Genomic DNA, 23362 nt, shown 5'->3' on the forward strand with positions numbered 1-23362 from the left:
TTCTGAGATTGTAGAATATGGCCAAACAAAGGCATATTGTTCTCATTAGACTACACAATTGGACAGTCACTTCTTTCATGAACATGCAAAAAAGAGAACTACAGCAGGTATCAAGATTTTCATAGAATTTGGCCTGTTTCTCCTACAAAGCAATAAAATGCCTTTGCGTCCTTTTTGAAACTTCATAATTCATTGTAAATTCAGGGAAAAGAACGACAAGTAGCCTCAAATATTCTCACTTTCTCTTTTTGTGCTGCACGTAAGAAAAGATACAGGTTTGAAATGATGATGATTTAAATGATAGAAGTTTCATTTTCTGTGAACAATTCCTTTGAGTCCTCCACTCCACCAATAAATATCACACAAATCACACAAAGACGAGCTGCTTTGTCGGAATCCAAACAACTAGGTAATTTGATGTAAAATATGAATCAACAGCACTAAAAGTGCATTGCAAGCTCAGTGTGGTGGGGAAAATTAGCAGTTTATATTTTTCCGAATGAAAAAGACCCATAACTTGTCTTTCTCACCATTTTCCAGCCAGCGTCTGCCTCAAAGGCACAGCTAAAAAAAAAAAAAAGAAAAAAAAAAAAAAGCCTGTCTATTATGTTTCTTCACCAAGCTCCTTGCATCCCCTCCTCTTCTCTTCAGAGCTTTTCCAAATCACAGATTACAACATCCTAAAAAATTACACGCTGAATAGTTAATTACCGACTGCACTTGGACACATTAACTCTCTTGCTTTTTAATTAATAATTAAAATGTTTAAGCATGTCTTAAAGTGACTAATTAAAAACGACCATGACAGCAATTCATTTCAAAGAATTACCACTTGTTATAGGGTCCTCAGACTCCTTTTAATGAAGCGGCTTCATTTTTTTTCTGACTGTCATTTTCTGCTAAATAAAGCCAGAAATAGAAACAAATGGAGGAATTAAAAACAGGAAGTCTGACATCTTCAGTAAGTGAAATATCTCAGTCTGAGAACGCCATACTTGGGTCCTAATAATGGCATCTCTTTTAATACTCTCTACAACAGCTGTCTTTAAAATTGTTGCCTCAGCTGGATTTACCCGCCAGGGATCCAACCGACTCTTTAACACTGACCTCTGAGAGAGCGAGAGTGGGTCACTAACCTCTTTTTGGCCGGGCCGCCCTCGCTGCCTCCATCTGTGCGAGAGAGAGACCCGTCCTCTTTATGTCCTCCCTTAGACCCACATCCATTCAGCTGCCCATTTGACAAGGAAGCTGTACAGAGAGAGAGAAAAAGCAAAAAACATGAGAAACAGAGACAACCTACCGATGCAATGCATCATATATTTTAACTTAAGATGAAATATCACCACAGAAATGGAGCACGAGCAAATGGGAAATGGGAGATGGTTTACTTTAGAGTCCATCTGTAGAAGCAAGAACATTTTGTAATGTACCAGTATTTCATCTGACAAAAGTCAACGTAAGACTTTGAAATTGTGCTTTTATCAATGAGTTAACTTGTGCAAATTCAATGTCGTAAAAATGGGACGGTGCATCATTACACAAACAATTAGGGAGAAAGTTGGTGAAGTAAGCAGGGTATCAGCAGTAGTATTGGTTATAAATTAGTTGCAATTCAGCAGAGTAGTGTTTTCATTACTATTCTATTAATTTAATACAATAATATAAATTTATAGCTGAAAACTAAGTCTCCGCCTCTCTATCTCGACACTCCATCTCAACGCTACTGGGTTTCAACTGGCAAATAAACACTGATTAATAACATAAGCTTTTGTTTCACAGTGTCTGGAACTGATATTGGTCTCGAAAACAATGGACATGATGCTTACAATTAAATGAACAAAAAGAAGTAATAAAGAAATAATATTTTACATTAAGAGTAAGAGAAATATTTATTCGGGTCAGTATTCAACACTGGGAAACGGGTAATACAACATCTAAAGAGCTCTGGCCATTAATGCTGGAGAAACTAGGATTACGAAGTTAAACCTTCCTTTATACGGCTCAGCTGATTTAATTTCCGTGTTTAGTAACATTCGTTAAGCGAATATCCAGAATCACCAAACCTTCCCAGAGCTGGACATCAAATCTCCAACAAGCCGGAAAAACAGCTGGAGAAGAAAGAAACTACAATAAAGCTGCAATCCAACACATACATGAAACGCTATAAAAATGCTTCTCTCCCATATATGGAACAACATGGCTGAACTTCAAAGCATTCTAGTGAAGTCTTAAGAGCTCTATTCTCATAAGACCAAACATTGTCTTTGAGAAAATTGGGATGGTTTAATTCCAAATAGAAAAGCAGCAAAAAAAAAAATAATAATAATAAAAAAAATAACCCACTTGTGTCCTATATTCAAAACGACTCCTCAAGTGTAAGAGCAAACAAGCTCGCGAGCCTCTGCCTTCATCACGACATGGGAAGCCAAAACCCGAGAGAGCCGGCCAAGCCAAGCCAACGTGGGTGGAGAGGGATCAGATGTAAACAGCTTAACGCAGGCTGCTCGCTTCCCGCGCCGTGTTTTACATATGTTGGTCTCACTTGAGTGGCTGTGTGAAAGACAGTCGGAGTCTTGCAGAGCCAAACGTCCTCTCTCTCTCTCTCTATAGGCCGGGAGAGCGTGTGACGGTTTATCAACCGTCTGTCCTTCAGGGCCTCTAATCTTTATGCGTGTTTATCTAAGCCCGTAGCGTCTACATTCACCTCCTGGTTTCCACAGAGAGCGTGATGTTGCGTGATGATGGGGTCATGATGTGCAACCCATTAGTTCATTTAGAAGACGAAAGAATGTAGAAATGTGGTATAAAAGTGCACCGTCTCACAACACAAAGCACATCTAGACTGAATTACGACACTAAATGACACACAAATTGCTTGTCCCTGGAAACCTGCCGCATCATTCCTGGTTAGGAGCTATTTCAGTGGCCGGTGACCTTGGCCCAGCCCTAAACTGATCTGAGAATTCAAAAAGACATGTACCATTATTCACTATTACACTTCCCAGTTTCATTAACCCTATCATATTTGATACACAAATTTCTAAGGCCTCTAAATGATCAATGTGATCAAAACCTGAAAAACCTGTTGTACACAATCTACTACATGCCTTCTCTTGTCTGATTGCTGGTTCATACTTGTTTAGCAAGTAAAAGGCTCAACCCTCAAAATGCCCACCATTCCCTTTTGCTTTGAAACCTTTACTGATGTTTATAAAGTACGAATAAGAATACCTTTTATCATGTTAGAAGTATTTTAAAATGAAAACTTGCCATTTAAACAAAATAAACTACACCAAATTGCATATTTTTGATCAGTCTGAGGTTTTTTTTTTCTTCCTCAAGAATGAGCTCCATATTGTCACTTTATAATAATTTATGTATCATAAAAACCTGATGTATCATATATTATTCTCAACAACAACAACAACAAAAATATTGTCTAAAGGTTCAATAAACTGCTCCATAAAAATATTTTCCTGACTATTATGTTATTCTAGGAACAACATATAATGGAAAAAAGGTGTTGTGTTGACTAGTTGGCATTGTTAACCTCCCAGAATTTTTGAAATAATTATGGCAGATGTATTGTTACGTAGTCTTAAAGACAAAAAAAAAGACAAAAAAAAAAGAAATACTCACATGGTTTAATTTTAAAGGTTGTAGAGAGGTAGGAAAATGATCCTGTAAAACTAAATTACAACTCCTTGACTAGTATTGCAAGTGGGTTTTGGTGCAAAAATAATGTTACAAACGTGTAAAATACATCCCCTTTAATGAGAGGATGTATGGTCTGTTGTGGCAGACGCAGTTGTTTTGGCCAAAATAGACTGTTTTTGTCCTCTTAACGTTGCCACAAAATGGACGCCAGTGCCACATTGTTTAGAACACAAAAGCTAAAACATGTACCCAGACAGTCCCCTTTTGTCTGCTTCAGGAGCTGCCTTCACATGGAGTTTGGTTCCTTCACACGTGTGAAGACTCTCCAACACTCACGGATCTGGGCCTTGACTATAATGAGCTTCATTTAAAATGATCTAAGACTGTGAAAACAAAAAGAAATAAAACAAAACAAAACAAAAAAACAAAGCAGAAACAAATAGAAAACAGAAAATAAAACAGAAACAAAGAACTATGGGATTATTGCTTTTTCCTGAGATAGAGTTGTTAACAAGTTTCATGCTGACACGCTGAAAAACAGTGAAGTGATTCAACAGACAAAAAAGTGTCTATACAGACAAACAGACAGACAGACATACAGATAGATAGCCAGATAGATAGATAGATCATGCGTTATTGCTAATGTACGGATGGAAGCCAAATCTGATGCTGATCCTTTCATGTCAAAACATGCTGAGCTTTCGCATCTGTGAACACAGACTTTGTGTATCACCCTTCATTAAACACCCTACGTTCAAAGGGATTACTGCTACCCTGAGGTAGCAATGCAACGTTAACGCATACGACAACAAGAAAACAAGATTAAGGGCTGTTGTGATACGAGCATATTATCAGTTTAAGAGATTATTCAGAGACTGTATATCTAGCCTCCTGCCATAGTCTCAACAGAAACCCCTTCAGTTTGATCTCTCTGCATGTTTACACGGGGGGTGTTTGAAATGCCGTTGTTAGTGCACTGGGATGAGCTTTACCTGTCACCGGCAGACCACCAGATCAGATACAACAAACTTTGCTCAGAGTAGTTGAGCAAATTGTTTGCAAACAAAACAAGGTTGTGAGAGACTACAGGGCATTTGATATGCTGTTTGTCGACATCAATCGTTTAGCAGACGAAGCACTGGAAATGTCTGAAAAATATATTTCGAAAATATTTACATTAGACAACGAACTCTGTTGCAAATACGGTTTCATGTTCCTTTTAAGGTCCTAGATCAAGTCTTGTTTTAACAACAGTTTTACCTCTGTGATCTCAAACATTAGCGAAACATAATACTTTACTAGAAAGTTAATTGTAATACATTTTGACATATTAAGTAGACTGAACTTCTCACAGCCTTGTTTTGTTAACATCAATTAAAATGCGCTGTCTTCTCCAAGTAAAAGTCTTTGAGAAGCGTCCTCTCACTTCTGAGGGAAGCCATCAAATGGTGAAAGGGAATAAAGTCTCCCATCTGTTGTATTTCTTTTATTTTTCTTTCCATTTCCCAACTGAGTGATAAAAAGGGTAAGCCCATATCAAGAAAAGGCTTTCCCCCTCGTCTCTGTCTGGCTGTGCAGACTCGTACTTATGAGGCCTGTTCTTTGTTCCCTTTAGAGTCTCAGAGCTCTTTTTAGTGAAAGCTCTGGCTTTCTGAGGCCGTGTGAAGTGAAGTCCCAGCTGCAACGTCAGACACACTGCTATCAGACGACTTCGAAAGCTCTGAAGTAACCTGGATCATATGGCACTTTTACACATATACTCACTGGAAACCTCCTTAGGAACTTCCTTTGACCAGACAAAAGTAGATGTTTACACTGTACTGAAAGGTAAAATTCTAAACCAAAGCTAAAATATGTGTATTTGCAAACATTTGATGGAAAACATGCTCTAATAAGTGAGATTTTAACATCAAGTGATGGTACCAAACTGGTGAAAAACTGAACAAAAACATACAGTTTAATCTGAGTGTTTAGATGCTCAGTGAAGAAAACATTGAAAGTGTCTCTTACCATTAGGTCCCTTTCTCCCATTGCTGAGGCCGTCACAGAGCTGGCGCTTTTGTGAGCTCTTGAACTCCTTCAGTGAGAGATAGAGCACCTTCCGCACCACTCGCTCCTCCGACCACGGCATCCCATCATTATCATCCTGTAAAGAGAGAGATGATCAGCACTATAATAGAGACAAACATCAATGCAGCTGCTCGAGTAAATGAATAAAATCAATCTACAGCACTTTACCTGTTGTGTCTCGCACAAATCACACTTAAATGTGCACAAACACACACTTCTACACCAAATATCAAATTGTGTTATTGTGATGGTTCATGATGACATAATTTCCCCTATTCTTTAGAATCAATTATTTGTTTGATCTTGGACCATTTCAAAAAGTGCATCATCTTTTAGAGAGATTTTAAGAATGGAACAAAGACAAGAGCTTCCTTTCCAAAAAATACAATTTCCTTTCCAGACAACAATCCTTGATAACAATTCTGAATCTATCTATAGAATCATTTGCAACAAGACACACACAGGTCAGTGCGTGAGACAACAATCCTTGATAATAATTCTGATTCTATCTATAGAATCGTTTGCAACATGACTCACACAGGTCAGGTTCTCACAGGCATGCTATAAATAGCAAAAGTGTGCTATAGAAGTTATTCTTTAAATGTGCTTAACTGTAGACCTTCCACAAACGGTACTATTATTTAGTATAGAATTAAAACTGCAGTGCGCTCGCCAAATTTAGTGCCAGGAATCATCACGATTCTTCTCTTAAAGGTCTTAAAAGGTCCAGAAAGCTGTGAATACCTATGTTATAAAAGCTGTACAAAATCCTGCACAAAAGGTGATGGGAACAATTAAAATTACACTATCATTAATAGATTAAATATTAAGAGCTTTGACAGCAACTGTAATACATTAGCTACAGAATGACTTGGTCATAAAATTGATGTACAAAAATTAGGATTTGACACAAAACAGCAAAGGTGAATTTATATGGAAGGACTTGAATAAATTACCAAGTTGTATAGATTTTAGTAATGATTATTAATGTAATACACTATCAAGACAAGGCAACCAAAACAGACTCAATCATTCACTTTCAATCTGCTAGATTTGCAAGGGAGAACACTGTAGCAAATTATTAAATTATTATATAAGTTTCAGTGGAATTCATCGTAGATGAGATAAAGACACGAGATTGAACATACACTCACCTAAAGGATTATTAGGAACACCATACTAATACTGTGTTTGACCCCCTTTCGCCTTCAAAACTGCCTTAATTCTACGTGGCATTGATTCAACAAGGTGCTGAAAGCATTCTTTAGAATTGTTGGCCCATATTGTTAGGATAGCATCTTGCAGTTGATGGAGATTTGTGGGATGCACATCCAGGGCACAAAGCTCCCGTTCCACCACATCCCAAAAATGCTCTATTGGGTTGATATCTGGTGACTGTGGGGGCCTATTTTAGTACAGTGAACTCATTGTCATGTTCAAGAAACCAATTTGAAATGATTTGAGCTTTGTGACATGGTGCATTATCCTGCTGGAAGTAGCCATCAGAGGATGGGTACATGGTGGCCATAAAGGGATGGACATGCTCAGAAACAATGCTCAGGTAGGCCGTGGCATTTAAACGATGCCCAAATGGCACTAAGGGGCCTAAAGTGTGCCAAGAAAACATCCCCCACACCATTACACCACCACCACCAGCCTGCACAGTGGTAACAAGGCATGATGGATCCATGTTCTCATTCTGTTTACGCCAAATTCAGACTCTACCATCTGAATGTCTCAACAGAAATCGAGACTCATCAGATCAGGCAACATTTTTCCAGTCTTCAACTGTCCAATTTTGGTGAGCTCTTGCAAATATAAGCCTCTTTTTCCTATTTGTAGTGGAGATGAGTGGTACCCGGTGGGGTCTTCTGCTGTTGTAGCCCATCCGCCTCAAGGTTGTGCGTGTTGTGGCTTCACAAATGCTTTGCTGCATACCTCGGTTGTAACGAGTGGTTATTTCAGTCAAAGTTGCTCTTCTATCAGCTTGAATCAGTCGGCCCATTCTCCTCTGACCTCTAGCATCAACAAGGCATTTTCGCCCACAGGACTGCCGCATACTGGATGTTTTTCCCTTTTCACACCATTCTTTGTAAACCCTAGAAATGGTTGTGTGTGTGAAAATCCCAGTAACTGAGCAGATTGTGAAATACTCAGACGGGCCCGTCTGGCACCAACAACCATGCCACGCTCAAAATTGCTTAAATCACCTTTCTTTCCCATTCTGACATTCAGTTTGGAGTTCAGGAGATTATCTTGACCAGGACCACACCCCTAAATGCATTTAAGCAACTGCCATGTGATTGGTTGATTAGATAATTGCATTAATGAGAAATTGAACGGGTGTTCCTAATAATCCTTTAGGTGAGTGTATATGCACTTGTTAACATTCGGAGAGCCAGTTAAATATTACAGTTTGTTTCCCACACAGACAATAACTGCTTCCTCTCTCTCAGAGCGCTCGTCTCGAGAGGGGAACTACAGACATTCCCGTGCTGTTGTGTTATTCACAGTCACTGTACTAAAAGAGAAGCATGTCAGTTAGACACACACACAAAAAAAAAAAAACATTTTGACCTTGGTTAACTGTTACTAAATTAAATCCTGGAAAGAGATCTCTTTGTGTGATGCTTTGATGTCCAACAAAAAAAAAAAAAAACACCAAACAAGACTATCATTTTCTGGAAATGTAAGTGGTGACTGCATGTGCAAAACTTGCCTCCACAATGCTAGGGTGTAGCAGGTGGATGTCAAGGAGATGCTATCCCATTGCCATGGTGTTCAGAAGGATTTTTAGCACATTGCTATGTGTTTGCCAGGGCGTTCTTTCTGAAGGATTTCTGAAGGATCATGGACACTGAAGACTGGAGTAATGGCTGCTGAAAATTCTTTAGCAACCCGGTGAGTAATGGAATTAGCATTAAGCTAGTATAACCATTGTTTGTTTACGCTCTTGTTTCCGGAAGTCAGTCACTAGTTCAGTCTTCTCGATGAATCACTGATTGCACACACATCGTTAAAGATGGCAAGCGGTGATTGGTCGGGAAGCAACATATAGTCTGACATGTTTCTTGTCCACGACATGACAAGAATTTAGGAGTCAAAACCGCATAATCTGACACAGTGACAATCGTAACAGACAAAAATATTGTGTAGTCTGAACCCAGGATTAGGTAAAACAATTATTGAAATAAACTAAGACTTTATGAAGAAGTTATTATAAAAGACATAAAACATTCAGCAAGCACCGCTGCTAACTCTAACTGAAAGCTACCGTGCTTTTTTTTTTTTTTGCCAATTTTGCCAATTTATTTCTAATCTAAACATAAACCTCGCCAAATCTTGAGGAAATGCCCAATTAGAAATGTAAGGTTTGCACTGTGGCATTGTTTCCTGTGGGGTTAAGCAGAAGGCGGGGCTTAGTGAAACAAAAGACATGGGAGTGTGTGCATGTGCATGAGTTCCTGTGCGGGGGCTGACACTGACAGGTGAACATCAGATCTCCCAGCAGACATGTCAACAAACACACACACACACACACACACACACCTCGAGACTCCTCTACGCACTGATGCGCTGCAAAAGCCTGACAGCAGCTGATTGGGCGTGTGGTGTGTGAAACCACCAGAGCACCTCGTTAGAGACACACACACACACACACACACAAACCTGCACACAGACAGAGTGCGACACACACACACACACCTGCACACAGACAGAGCGTGGCTCAAAATAGCCTGCATGCAAAGCCGCAGCTCAACCACAGCACAGTTCTCACAGACACAAGATTTAGCAAATGATTCCAAGAGTCAGTTTAAAGAATCAACTACATATTATTGCTCTAATGCGCTGTGGCCAGGGTCCTATGCCAAGAGACGGCAATAATAACAGCGTGCGAGTGTGCGTACAGCGCTCCGCGCAGACGGCGAGGTGGGCTGAAGCGCTCAGAGGCGTGATGCTGTCACTGGATCCCAAGAGCACAATCCAGCAGGCTGCTGGGTAGGCAGCAATTACCCCGCGCTCACTATCACCTCGCGGTCTGGCGTCGAGCCAGCGCTGCTCTCTGAATAGAGTATTACTGCTCAGAGCACGCACACACCTCTCCGTCTGAAAAACTCCTCTCTCAACTCTGGGAGCCGACCACGAACGCTTTGCCTTCAAGTTTGTTTTCTTTTCTCCGTTCCACCCTCCTCTCCATCGCCCCCCTTTTCTCAAAGCCTGGCAAACCGCCACAGTTATTTCCTTCTTGCGCTACATATAGCATTCCAGCTCAGAAAGAAAATGCTGAGCTGGATACTGGCGTTAACAGAGCTGTAGGAGCGCAGTCCGACTCACTAGTCTGCAATAAAAAACAACGATCAGAAGAATGGAGCAATCATATTTCAGCCTTCAATGTTAAAACAAATGACAAGTCTCTGCACAACTAGCTATTCAGTGTTAGATTGCGTTTTGTAGCGTCCATTGACGTGCAAACTGACAACGCTTCTAGGAGTCAGAGTGGAAGCTAATTGCAAAGTTTTAAGTATTAACAAAAGTATGTGCATAATGTTAATGTAAAACACAAGTATGTGTCACATTGTTAGTCTAGTCGCAGTGGCCTTTATAGAGGGTATCAGTATAAAATGTTCAACTTGTTTTCATCAACTCAACTAGTCATCTTTTGTACTCACAGAACAAGGAGGTCAAAGAGAATTTTACTGAGCAAGTAATCCAAACTTTAATTAAACTGTCAACATGTTTATAGCTAGCTAACTCTACACAAAATTAAATTCAACATAGGGGTGTGCCGGTTTCAGGATTGGTGATGACTGTTATGACGTGAGTCAAATGTGACGGTTCGTAACATAACCGTCGTCGTCCGGGGGTGGGGGGTTATAGGACGTTCGGTTGAATAACTGTTCGTCTGTTATAGGACAACTCGCTCTTAAAATGAACAGCAAGACAACTAGAAGTGAATGTGCTTTCCATTAAATGAATCACACACAGTAAACAAAACCTTAACAAATAAACTTTGCAATTTAGACGCGCAAACTGCGTGCCGGTGCGGTGAGACATACATGCTCGGGCAGATTCGGCTTGAAGTCGGTCATCCTCGGACGCGGCGCCGCGCGCGCTGTTACAAAAAAAGCCGTGCACACAGCCAAGCGAAATGAGGTCTTGCCGGTCTTGCGCGTCATTTTTTTGCCGTGCGGGCGCGTCGAGTATAAACAAGGCTTAACCGTGTCAGCGCGCGCTCTGATCGGTAAAGGGGGACAGACCTCTCCCGAATCATGTCCAGCACTCAGCCTCCGACGCACCACTAACTCCACCTCCATTTCCCTCGTAAGCTGATATTAGTATTTAAACATTCTCTATGATAAAAAATGTTTGTAAAAAATATTTTAATAGAACGGTTTTGGCGGTTATAGAGTTCTAATGACGGTGTTCAACTATAACCGTCGGTCTCACGGTTATATAATAACCGTCACACCCCTAATTCAACAGCATTTGAAGGTCACTCTATCGCCCCTCCTTGTGTACACTGGTTTGTTACAGACAGCGATGCATGAATGCAATGTATTGACCAAGCATTTGCATACTAGTATGTAGTATGTTTTCTGGCCCAAAGTATACCGTTTTTGTATACTGTTATACAGTTTGTAGTTACATGTACAGTAAGTCAAGTCAAGTCACATTTATTTATATAGCGCTTTTCACAATACAGATTGCATCAAAGCAGCTTCACAGTGATAACATGAAAGTAGTACAACACAGTTCAATAATATTGTTGAATATTAAATATCCCCAACTAAGCAAGCCAAAAGCAAGGCGACAGTGGCAAGGAACCAGTAGAGGATGTGTACAGTGCCTGTGCCATAAACTTCATTATCAGCATAGTACACGTGTACTGTAAGTGTGCAAGAGATACCCACAATTCTAATTAACTTGTACAATGATATTTTGAAATCGGTCATAACTTCTAGAGAGAAATAGCGCAGAAACTGGACAAAGTCGTGTGCTTTTTTGGACATGCTATCAAATGAAGTACACATTGAAAGGCTATGTGTTTCGGCTGTAGACTAGCACCCGTTACAAAACTGAAGTATACTTTGGACTCAAGGATCATATACAGGAAGCTAATCTGCACAAGCACATAAACACAAACTTGCTTCTGTCAAATAAAACTTGTAAGAAAGACAAGCATCAGAAAACTGTTCCTGGCAGTTACCATGATGATGCCAGGCTCATTCATAGACTTTTAGAGTTGGTTGGCAGCACTGGTACTCAGATGTGACGAGACACCGAGAGCTGGCACAAGCTAAGAGACGCCACTTACCCGCGCTGCACGTACGAACACTCACCCTGCTTCCCAAAACCCCCTCTGCTCCATCCCGGAGGAGCTCTGAGCCTCGTTAATGAGCACCAGGAGCACATGGGTGTGTGACAGAGCGAAGAGAAGTGTCTCTCATTCACACACACTCATGCATACACAGACCCATCACATAGACGGCCCAAGTGAGACTTGGGGCTCCTAGCATACTTCAAGCATTCCAATGAGGGCATATGCAATGAGGATGCAAGATCCCCACCAGCCAACAAGACACACATCACTTGCTTTAGGTAAACACAAAGTTTCTTTTCGAAAGGTTTAAAGACCCAACAGAGGTTAAATGAACAGAGTGTCTGTCTGTAACCGCCATTGAGCATGCATTTCCTGACCTGTACAGCCAGAGAAACTTCCCTTTTTATTGCAATCTTTTTTTGCAAACATCCCCAAACAGACATGCTGTTCAGCAGCATTAGCATACCCTGAGAGCGACTGAATCTAGAAGCACGTGCACACACCACAATAGACAAGGCAAAGCTCTGTTAGCCTCAAATGACTAACTAGTTGATAAAAACAAAGCTGACTAAATTTAGCTTTAATATGTTTAGCAGTAGATCTTTAAAGGGAATTCAGTTAACATGTGACTTCACAGTTTTACTTTGCTGGATATGCTTTAGTGTGTTAACAGTCACAATCAGCCAACAATCTGCTAAGCATGCTAAAATGTGTTACAACCATCAACACTAAGTTTGTGACAAATCCAAACAATTTTCAGCAAAAATGTACTGACTCTAAAAATGTCACGGTTCTTGAACCTACATATAAGCGTGTAAGGTAGCTTAAAAAAAAACTTTTCTAGCAACTATCCAATGACAAAATCTTTCCTTTAGAAACCTGAACACTGAAGAGTTCTTCTACCAAGTATCAGTCAATCGGATCGTGGAGTGAATGTACATCATATTAACATTGAAGAAAGCATGAATGAACAAAATAAGAATTCCTTTATCGGCATGTAGGAAGTTCATACGTCTTCTTTCCCAGATGAATATGTAATGACAATGGATTCATTAGCTGGCAGGGAGGGGGACTATACTTTCACGAATAGGCTCTTTTAAAAACACACTGGAAGCCTGTTCAGATGAAAGACGCTAAATATAGCCACACAGTCCTGGATCTTATCAACAAAGAATGTAGGCCAAGCGCCAACTGAGATCTTTCTCTTAACATCAAGAAATGTGTAATAACACGAATTCCTCGGAAAAGACAGAGCAAGAGGGGGGAGGGGTTGGGGGCGGGAGAGATGGCCTTAAAGAGCAAAAATATTAAAGCGCTTCTTCCTCCCTCTACACGTGTCCTCCAGATGTTGGAAGAATAAAAGAAACAAGCACACATAGCGGTGCCTAAGATTTGGGTCAGCACTGCATAGCGTATGTCTACGCTTGTTTCGTCTGCCGTAAGCAGATTGAGGGTGATTGGTTTGAGAGTGAGGCACAGCTAGAGTCAGCCATGACAAGAAAGTGCTTTTGTTTTGTTTGCTCTGAGCAAAAGCAATGGAGGGGACGACAAAGAGAGGGAGAGAGGTGATCCGGTGCGGGAGGCCAATAGAGGCACCCCATTACACCCTCTACTTCACTGCATTGGAATGTCTGCGCAACACACACTCTACTGCAGAGCCAAGGGAACCTGGAGAGTTAGAGTTGCTCAGCTGGAGCGTGATCCTCCGGAAGCAATTTGAAAACCTTGCAACTTTGCTTTTGGTTCTACATCCATATTTTAGCAGAAAACACGGCTCTTTCAATAGAGAAAGACGCTTTTTAGAAAAAAAAACATGGTACATGGACACTGTACATCAGGGCTGGGCAACTCTGGCCCTCGAGATCCACTTTCCTGCAGAGTTTCGCTCCAACCCTGACCAAACTCATTTGCCTGTAGCTTTCAGGTAATCCTGAAGATGTTGAATTGCTTATAGCTGACGTAATTCATCTCAAATTTAAAGATTGGGGCCCCTGACTCCTCTGCATTTCATTCTGTCCAGTGGGTATGCTTGCAGCGACTGTGCAGGGTTGCAAAAGCAAGTCTGTGTCGAGACAGGATAACGGTTATTTCAACTCCGCTCCGCTGATCAGCTTGGCGCTGGTGCTGTGCCGCGGGCAGCCCGCAGATGGACAGCACAACCAAGCTTAACATGCTTGAGTGACAAATTGTCATTGCCAGTCACTGCCGTCAAGTGCGGAACCCCGGCCAAAATGTAATAGATTTATAAGAAAGCAGTGCGTTTCGTTTTTTACAGAAATAAATAAATGCCAGACTGAATTACAGGTATTGGGAGAGAGCTGGCCACCTTCAGTGCTACTGCTGGTCCAATAAAAAGAGGCTTTATCAACAAAACCTCCATACACGACAGACCCGGACTGGGGCCCCACAGTTTTTTCTACAAGCAACCAAGAGACAGAAGCTGGCCAGGCTTTTGCTGATGAATTAACACAACAGATCTGCACCTCAGCAGCCTCCTGAAAAGCAGACAAAGATAAAGAGGGGAAGGAAAACAAGATGGAAAGGTACACAGTCAGAGAGATAAAGCATCTTGAGAGCAGTGCTTGAGATGATGATCAGTCATGTGGCAGTAAATCAAAGATCATATAGGCTATGCCAGGGGTGTCCAGTTCTGATCCTGGAGGGCCACCTTCCTGTAAAGTTCCAAACCCAATTAAAAACACCTGAACAAGCTAAATAAGGTCTCGTAGGCTGTATTCGAAATTGCCCCTATGCCCTCACTCACTATTCACTACATTACTCCACAAATATAGTCAACTAAATGAGTGAATGAAAAGCACTGCAAACGGCATCTTTTGGCAAGACACAGCAAATTCATTTGGCGCAACGCACACAATACATGGGTATTCTCTTGTGGCTAGCCGTTGAGTGTACATCAATTATTTAGGGTGCGTTATAGGATTGAATTAGTGTACTCCATAATACCCACAATGGTTTCGGACAAAGAAGAGGGCTAAATAGATCTAACTCTCTGCTGTGGTTGATGAAATGTCCTAACAGCATATGAGGCTAAATGCAGGGTATTAATGCAGAGTAATTCTAACCAAATGCTCTCCTTCAGTGTGAGTCTGAGCAGGCCTGATATCTGTCACAGGCTGCAGGAGACCACACGCCTAAAGAAGCCTCTAGCTGAACTTTAAACATGAAACAAGGACCATGTGTTTAAAAGGATAGCACCATTAAGGTCATGAGCAATTAGGACTGATCAATATTAAACCATACGACAGAAACAGGAAGGAGAGCTCAGGATCAGCTAGAAGAGCATGTGGTCCTCCTGAACTCTCTCAAATTTAACAGACATGTGACCTCTTGAGCTGGACATCAATGGTTGTTTGCATGTGATGAAGGGAGTTGTGTGTCTGATGTAATGTTGAACTTAGCACTGTGGCCTTGTGACCAAGTTCCTCTGATGTGATGTCATAAATGGACTGAACAGAATTCAAGACCATAAACCTACTCTCCCACACACACCCCAAGCACACACACAGAGTTTTCCAAGCAGGCATGTGCAAACGGCTCCAAAGTCTCCCAAAAGGGTTGAAGAACCCAAATCAGGCTAACTTGATTATTAAAATAGCTCAATATTTGAAGACACCAACCACACTGCAGTAAAGCCTGCATTTTTTACAATTCCCCACAAAATTACATAAAAAAGCATAAAATCTCATTGCCACAAAGCAAACAAGACTGACAGCAGTCATTTTGTAGGACCAATGTGATACATATTTTATATAGATCATTTAGACTGTTGTCTTTTTTTTCCACATTTTGTGGGCGGATTTGGGGGGAAATGTATCGAAATTCATTTGCCAATTAATTAAAACAGCAAAAATATGTAATAAACACATAATTGGGTTGGGAAAGTGTAGCATTTTGGGGAATTCTGACTGTTCTCCTGATATCTACATGGCTTTCTGTGGATTTCAGCAGGTGCAGATTCACTGTCTAGTCATGTACTCACAAACCACACAGAGTGTCAAAGAGCTGATCGTGTGAGTTTAAAGTGTGCAGAATAACACACATGCACACGCACACACACACACACACACACACACACTAGCAGGAGTGTGAGTGCTCTGGACAGAGGCAGCGATGTGTGACTGGAAGGAAACCCCACACATTAGATGTGTAAAGCATGAGAGATCTCAGAGTTCACAGTCTTACTGGATCGATACACTCAACACCAGCAGAATAAAGGGAGATTATAATGTAGCTTTGACTAACACACACACGCAATTAAAGCAAAAGATGTATGCACGCATTCTGCATGCTTACCTATATACATTTATCTAAATGAGAACACATCAGACTTCTATTGCTTTTATAACATAGCCTAGTTACAAAATCGTAAATCTACCCCTAAATGTAACATTTTTTTTTAGATGACATTTGTGGAGAAAACGCCTTGTGGAGTTGGTTCAGAGATCAGCCTTATGAAACTGAAGAGTTCCTGTCGGCATTGTGTGAAGTCTTAATGAAGCTCTGCTAAACGCGTTTATAGCACCACACCGTAACCAAACACCCTAGACCCACATCTCTCCATGCCTTTAACACCCTTTTTCCACAATTTATAAAACCTCTCCTTCACATTCTTTCTTTTGATGACAGATCGTCTAATGGATCGGACAGGTCGCCCTACAGCCTGTTCAAGCCTTTAATAAATAAACACGGAGGTTTCTCCACTCCGGCAGCAGTTGGAGAGGAACAAAGCTAAAATCAAAGTGTGTAATCAACATGGAGGGATTTAAGAGGAAATGCAACTCTTGTTTCTCCTGGGTGGCACAGGAAGATGTGTACAAACCCACAACAGCCATGCCACCCACCATAACACAAACACACACAGATGGAAGGAAAACAGATTTTCAAGTGTGTGAACCAGTTTGTGCTGAAGGTTGGGCTTAACTGATTGATAATAGCATCATGAGGGGACCTTAGAAACATTTAGCTGAAAGACTTCGGAAAATGCTCCCTAAATATAAATATATTCTGCTGAAAAAAGAACAAACAGAAACAATTATCAAATTTTACAAGATCTGATCATATATCCCAATACCTCAAATCCAACTATAGCTAACGCAAGGTAGTTGTCGTTTTCTGGCAGGTCCAATACTGTAGATCATTTATGCTCATGGCTGGTTTAAACTGGTATTGACTACCAGCTGGTGGACCTAGTTTTGACCTGGTATGCCATCTGGGTCACACTGGTTAAAGCTGCTACGTCACCTTGGACCACAAAAGATTTCAAATCTTAAAATCGTTTTATCTTGCAACATCTCAGCTTTTAGAGCTGTCAACAGTAATTTCCCTTCATCTATCCTAGAATGCCTTGTTCAGTTTGGGCCTCTAAAGAGCACGTGCAGAGTTAGCGGAAGCTCTTAATGCTGAAACAAACACGCAGACAAACATGACTTTCTCCGAGTCATATGTAAGAGTTTAAGCTGGCGGCGGAGGGTTTGGGGAATCTATGTAAGGAAACACATGGTTTTACTAAAATCAGAGTAACTAGAGAAGACAAAACAAGTAAACAGCATGCTTATTACCGCTTAGCAAAAGTCAGCTGTTAAAACACTCCTTCACTTACAAAATGTATTATTTTCAGAAAGAAAGAGACAAAAAGCAAATTCGAAATCCTCCACAAAGCAATTTAATTTTGCCATTCTAATCAGGAATACATACACTGAACAAAATGATAAATTATTGAGTTCAGCTCATGAAAAATGGGGGCAAAAACAAAAGTGTTGCCTTTATAATTTTGTTCAGTGTATAAGACGAGGACTTCAGAAAAACGAACAACAGTCAATTCAGCCACCTGAGGGACTCCGAGAGCTCAAAAAACAATCCATATCATGTACAATCAATACATTTGTGCTGGGCAGTGTATGTTAGGCTAAGTGCGGCCATCAACTGGCACACACGGCAGTGAATGTTCAGCTTAAGTGGATGACGGGGAAATGGACTGCTACCGGTTAAATGAACACTTAAAGTTGTTTATGAGATCTTTGTACACATACAAGACGCTGAAATCTCAAAACTACAACCTAATCTGGAACATCTAAAAATGTTCCTCTAAAGAACATGGGATAGTTTTACTACAGAAGATACAGACTACTAACAGCGACATCACGTTTAGGTTTATTATTCAATTATCTAACACTTATTGTCTGAGCTGACAAAACATGGGAGATGTGTCATGCTCCGTTGTAAATGCACACACCTTTTTTAATTTTCCTCCAAATGACTTTTTCACCCCCCTGGATAAGTGAGCAAGAAGCCAGTGTCCTGCTCACAGCAATATGTCTTACATGCACTTCTCCGAGGCCCTGACCTCTCCTCCTCTCAGTATCTCTATCCGTCCTCCCATTATGTGTGTGTGTGTGTGTGTGTGTGTGCGTAGAACGTGAGGGGACTGTAAAGCAGGTTTCTACTGATACTGGCCAAAGCTGTCTCAGGCAGTCAGAACTCGAAAGAAATGTCTCTGCTAAAACATCTCAGTTCCATTTACAGAGTAATATAAGAACTGGACCATTATTTCAGTCTATAAACCAGTCATAAAATGAATGAAATATGCTCATAAACTCGTAACCACTGCAAATCGCCAGCATTATCAGTTGATTCTGACAGTTCAGCGCTAAAAATACTGAGATGGTCCTCACTGCAGAACATGAAATCCACGGGGAGGAGTCGGATCCAGATCCAACTCCTCCCACCTTACATATACCTAAACCTACCCATCTCCGCCCCCTGATCCCTAAACACACCCCTAATCCCTAAACCCACCCCTAATCCTACCCATCTCCACCCCTCGGATCTTGATCCGACTCCTCCCTGTGGATCTTATGTACTGCATTGAGGTGCTACTGAAAATACTGGGGGATTCGCATTTAAACACTTAGGACAATTGTAAAAAAAAAAAAAAAAAAAAAAAAAAAACTCTGTCAACTAGCATCAGCAAAATACAAGAATATGCCACTGCAAGCCAACAACATAGTGAATATGCCTGGAAACTCTAGTTGAATCTCTATTTCTAGACCACCCAGGTGTGCGAGGGGTATTTATTAAAATATGTTTTTTACAGAATTTTTCATTTTTAAGTGAACCATTTCTTTTAAGGTTTTCATCTAATATTTTTAATTTTAATTTTAACGAAAATTAGAAAAGTTGCCTTGCCAACTAGGCTAAATGAAATAAAATAAGTTGAAAGTTGAAATTAAAGCTAAACAGAAATATTAAAACATGACACGAGCACCTAAAAAAAGTTAGTAAAACTTTAGAACTAAAATTAAAATGCCAATTCAAAATATGAATAAATACAATAATAGTATTTAAATAATACTAAAATAATACTGTTTCAGCATCATATGTGAGATCAGCTCTTCATCTTTCAATGAAACTGGAATTTTCACAAAAATAAAGATGCATAGTGACTTATTCATATTTTAATTTTGATCAGACTTAATGTTGAATGTTTTTTTTCTGATAATTTCTGCTGTGGAAATGAAAGAGCAAGTGCAATTTGCGGCGTCTTTAAATTTAAAGGTGCAGTATGTAAGAAAAACAACTAGTGATCGAAATAGGTACTGCAGTCGAATTCAAAATATCAGAGATAGTTGTTTCTCCCACCACCTGCTCCTAAGACTAGACGGCGCACACACAGGTTGCCAGTTTGAGCACACGCAATAGGAATGTGCACAATGGACAATGAAAATTGGCAACGTGCAGTATCACAGACCAAAACAAAAACAAACATTCCAGCCTGGAAACACACATTTCAAAGTAAAATAACTGGCTGTAGAAACAGCTTATCTGCCAACGAAGGCTGCGCCGTTAGGTAGTAGGCCTCAGCAGGCCTCCTTGTGAGTGGTTTCCTAGCGGTGCTGGGTTCAGGAAGCTAGTGGCCTCTAGCCATCATTTCAGCTGGCCTTAGCAGGCAGCTGCTGAGGGCGAGCTTGCGCCCTGGCTCGACTAGTATTCATTCTCTGCTAATGGTTCCCTCCCGGAACCTCTTTTTCTGCCTACAGCCTGGTTTGCCTACCAGGTGGACCATGTGCTCCCCTCACCGAGGGTCACTGAGCATGCGGACTCCTGAGTCTGGTCAGATGGTCGTAGGCCTCACGTGAGGCCTCCCAGTTAGATCAGCCCTTAGACCTTCACAGGCCGCCTCAGTATTTTGAAACACAAACACTGGGTAGATCCCGGGATCGAGTAGAGAAACTCCCCTCGCTGGCAAGGGTCGGAAAGCATTATGCTGAGTCATACTCTCCGGGATATCCCGTCTCTGAGATCCGGGCCGAGTGGTTCACTGCCAGCTTCGCAGTCCCTCGCGTTGGATGCCTTACCTAAAGGCAAGTGTCCAGAGGCTCTGTCCTCGGATAGACAGGAAGTGGCCAGACTAAGTGTCTATGTAACTGACGCCAGGTCAGGCCGTCCTGGTGGCATTTCGGGGTGAGTACGTTCCCCTGAATAGTGATTGGCTGGGGTTCCTTCGGGTTCCCTAGCCACATTCCCTAGAAGGGACCCCTTCTAATTGAAGTTGTGGTCCTAGGCTTTTGAGTAGGCCCAGGTAGGCCTTTCATTTAACCATGTTTATGGAGGTTTTCCTGCGAGGCTTATAGCTTGGGCTATGACCGTAGGGAATGCTGTCACTGACAGCCCAGTGTGACCTGAGGTTGAGTGGTTCTAGCAAGTGTTTTTCAGAGAAACGATTATGTGAACTTAGCATGTTTCCTAAATATCTGCAAACATATTATGGTATTTATATGCTTTTAGTAAAGTGAAAAAGTTACATATAGCACATTCATACATACATACATACATACAGTGAAGTTAAATTTCACTGTATGTATGCATGTATGTATGATGTGTCATGTGTATAACTATGTTGCCATTTAAACATCTAGTCAGTGATTCAGATATTAATTAATTACTTGTTAGACTGATGCAAACGTGTTTTCATTTATAGTCTCGCTCATCACACTTAATCCAGACTGCAAACACAACAAAACTCAAGTAAAGCGATTTCCTTTGCCGTGCTGCTGACATCAGCCTCTGTAGGTCACAGCGTGCCAGCAGGCATATCTGAAGTCATAACTTACATTTCAGGGACAGAATTGGAAACCATTTTGAACAAAGTCATCAGACAAAGAAAATGCTAAGAGTTAATGGAGGCAAAACTGAGTTCTACTGTTTTTTTCCATCTCCCCCTTAAAAGTGTTTTTAAGAAAACTACTGATTGAACTTTGAGAAAAACATTTTTGCAACAGGAAAAGACGAAGAGCAGCAAACAGACAGGGCAAGGACAATGTGTGGCCTGTATGGGGCTGAGAGGCATGAGAGCGCAGCACGGCGTGCGAGGATTAGCTTCTCTGCTCACAGCTGCTGTAAATATTTTCCAAACCATTGGCAAGAAAGCAGCAACTGCAGCGCAGAGAGCGCTAGCTAACACCATGATGTTGCTCAGCGAGGGTTTTATGGCAGCGGGGCAAACAAAGCGCCACGTCCTGGGATGCCCTTCTGAGGTTGGCACGATCTCGTCAGATTTCAGAGGTGTTTATGCCAGGCCACACTCCTGACTCATGCACTGGGAGACAAATTGCACAGCTGGGGGCTGAACAGTGAGAGACTGCACATTATTAACTCTCGAGACTGCACTTCTACAGACTGACACAAACCATCTGACTTCAGAGATCCTGAACTTGTGCAGTAACTTAAACGAGAATACTCCCCGTGGAAAACCAGCTAAAATTAGTGCAACATAAGATGGCTTCTAGGCTAGCTGGTCCAAACTGGTTATTTATGATCATTGACTGGCCTATATAGATGATTGGATTTTCAGTCGGTTTACCGGGTTAAGCCAGTATGAACTGCTAGACCACCCTGCACTAGGACAAATTCAGCTAATATGCTCCAAAATCTATCAACTAACCCAGTTTTTTTTTTTGCTTTAGGGATGCAATCATTTTTGAAGATACTGCCATTTACAATGCATACAGCATTGTGACATATTTCGAAGTTAAACTGAATATTCAGTTTAAAATAATATAGGACATAACTTGATCTTATTAGTCAGGACTTGAGTAGATCATGACAAATTAGGCAGGGCTATTACAGGTTTGTTGTTATGTTGCTATGCTATGCTATGCTATGCTATGCTATGTTATGTTGTTATGCTATGCTGTATACATAGGGGAGGAAAATAGTGGTACCCTTTGATTCAATTGAGAGCCTATTGTGACAGAATCTTCAAAAATAAACAGCTTGAGGTTATATTTCCACACAAGAATGAAAATGATCAAATAGGGTCCAGCTCAACCATAAACATTAAAGATGCACTAAGAAGTGCAACCCAATCCTAGGGAAACATTATGACAATCTTCCAGCCCTCTCTCTGAACAGACACTTCCGCTCTCTCACCTCCATTTTCTCGCTCACTCCACCTTTAACAAGCTTCATAAATATACATCAGCTCTGTTATTTGGACACCTTGGCAGAGCGAGTGGTTCTTTAACTGTCAGGGAGTAACAAGCGATCCCTTCAGGAGCGTTTCCCCGCTTCATTACCTACATGCCTGGCACGGCGCATCACACCGGGCCACATGTCAATCATAAGACAAAGAAGAGGGCAACTCGGCTCGGCGTCGAGGCACCTAAAACACCCTTCTCTTCATAGAGGCAACATTGCACCTTAAGACACACAGCAAGCATACAGGAGACGAGGATAAATGTGAGAGATATTTCGGTTAGGGTGACTTAGAGCAGTGTGGTATGACGATCATACAACAACAGTAGAAATGTGTCAGTCCTAAGAAAATCAGCTATACTGTTTATAAAGCATTACATTCATGTAAATAATTTTGCAATAATCCCAGTCTTTTTATTCATTTGTGATTCAAAAATAATAGTTTGTCCATGAAAAAAGTATTATAATATTAGGGACCCCTATATATATTTTAAATAAATAAAAATTGAAATGCAAAAAAACAAAAACAGATAATAAATCTAAAACAAATGCATAAATAAATAAATAAATGAGATTTCTTTATAAAGTATCTATGTAACTAGAAAATAAAAAGACATTACTATACTGTTATGTAATATACAACACTTAAGGGTTACATTTTCAGTTTCACTGATATAAAATTACTCGTTGTGATATAAAGGTATAAATGGTAATAGCGTCTACTGGCATTAGCCCATTATCGACAAATATATTAATGAAACTTTTAGCAGATTTACTTATTTTTGATTGCATGAGTAAATACAAAATGTAGATTAAATA

At 40.8% G+C, this 23362-nt stretch overlaps 1 protein-coding gene across 1 annotated transcript in view; it reads right to left on the minus strand.

Moving 5' to 3' along the window:
• The window catches only part of jarid2b (jumonji, AT rich interactive domain 2b), a 115199-nt gene that overhangs the window by 51794 nt on the left and 40043 nt on the right, over window positions 1–23362 (minus strand). Inside the window, exons 2-3 of the mRNA XM_056254508.1 lie at window positions 5668–5803; window positions 1137–1248 (exon numbers count right to left, since the gene is read on the minus strand). Of these exons, the coding sequence (XP_056110483.1) occupies window positions 1137–1248; window positions 5668–5803 (248 nt within the window). The remainder of the gene's footprint in view (window positions 1–1136; window positions 1249–5667; window positions 5804–23362) is intronic.

Source organism: Rhinichthys klamathensis, unplaced genomic scaffold (assembly GCF_029890125.1).
Source record: "Rhinichthys klamathensis goyatoka isolate OS25496 unplaced genomic scaffold, OSU_Roscu_1.1 h1tg000111l_1, whole genome shotgun sequence".
Classification (NCBI taxonomy): Eukaryota; Metazoa; Chordata; class Actinopteri; order Cypriniformes; family Leuciscidae; genus Rhinichthys; species Rhinichthys klamathensis.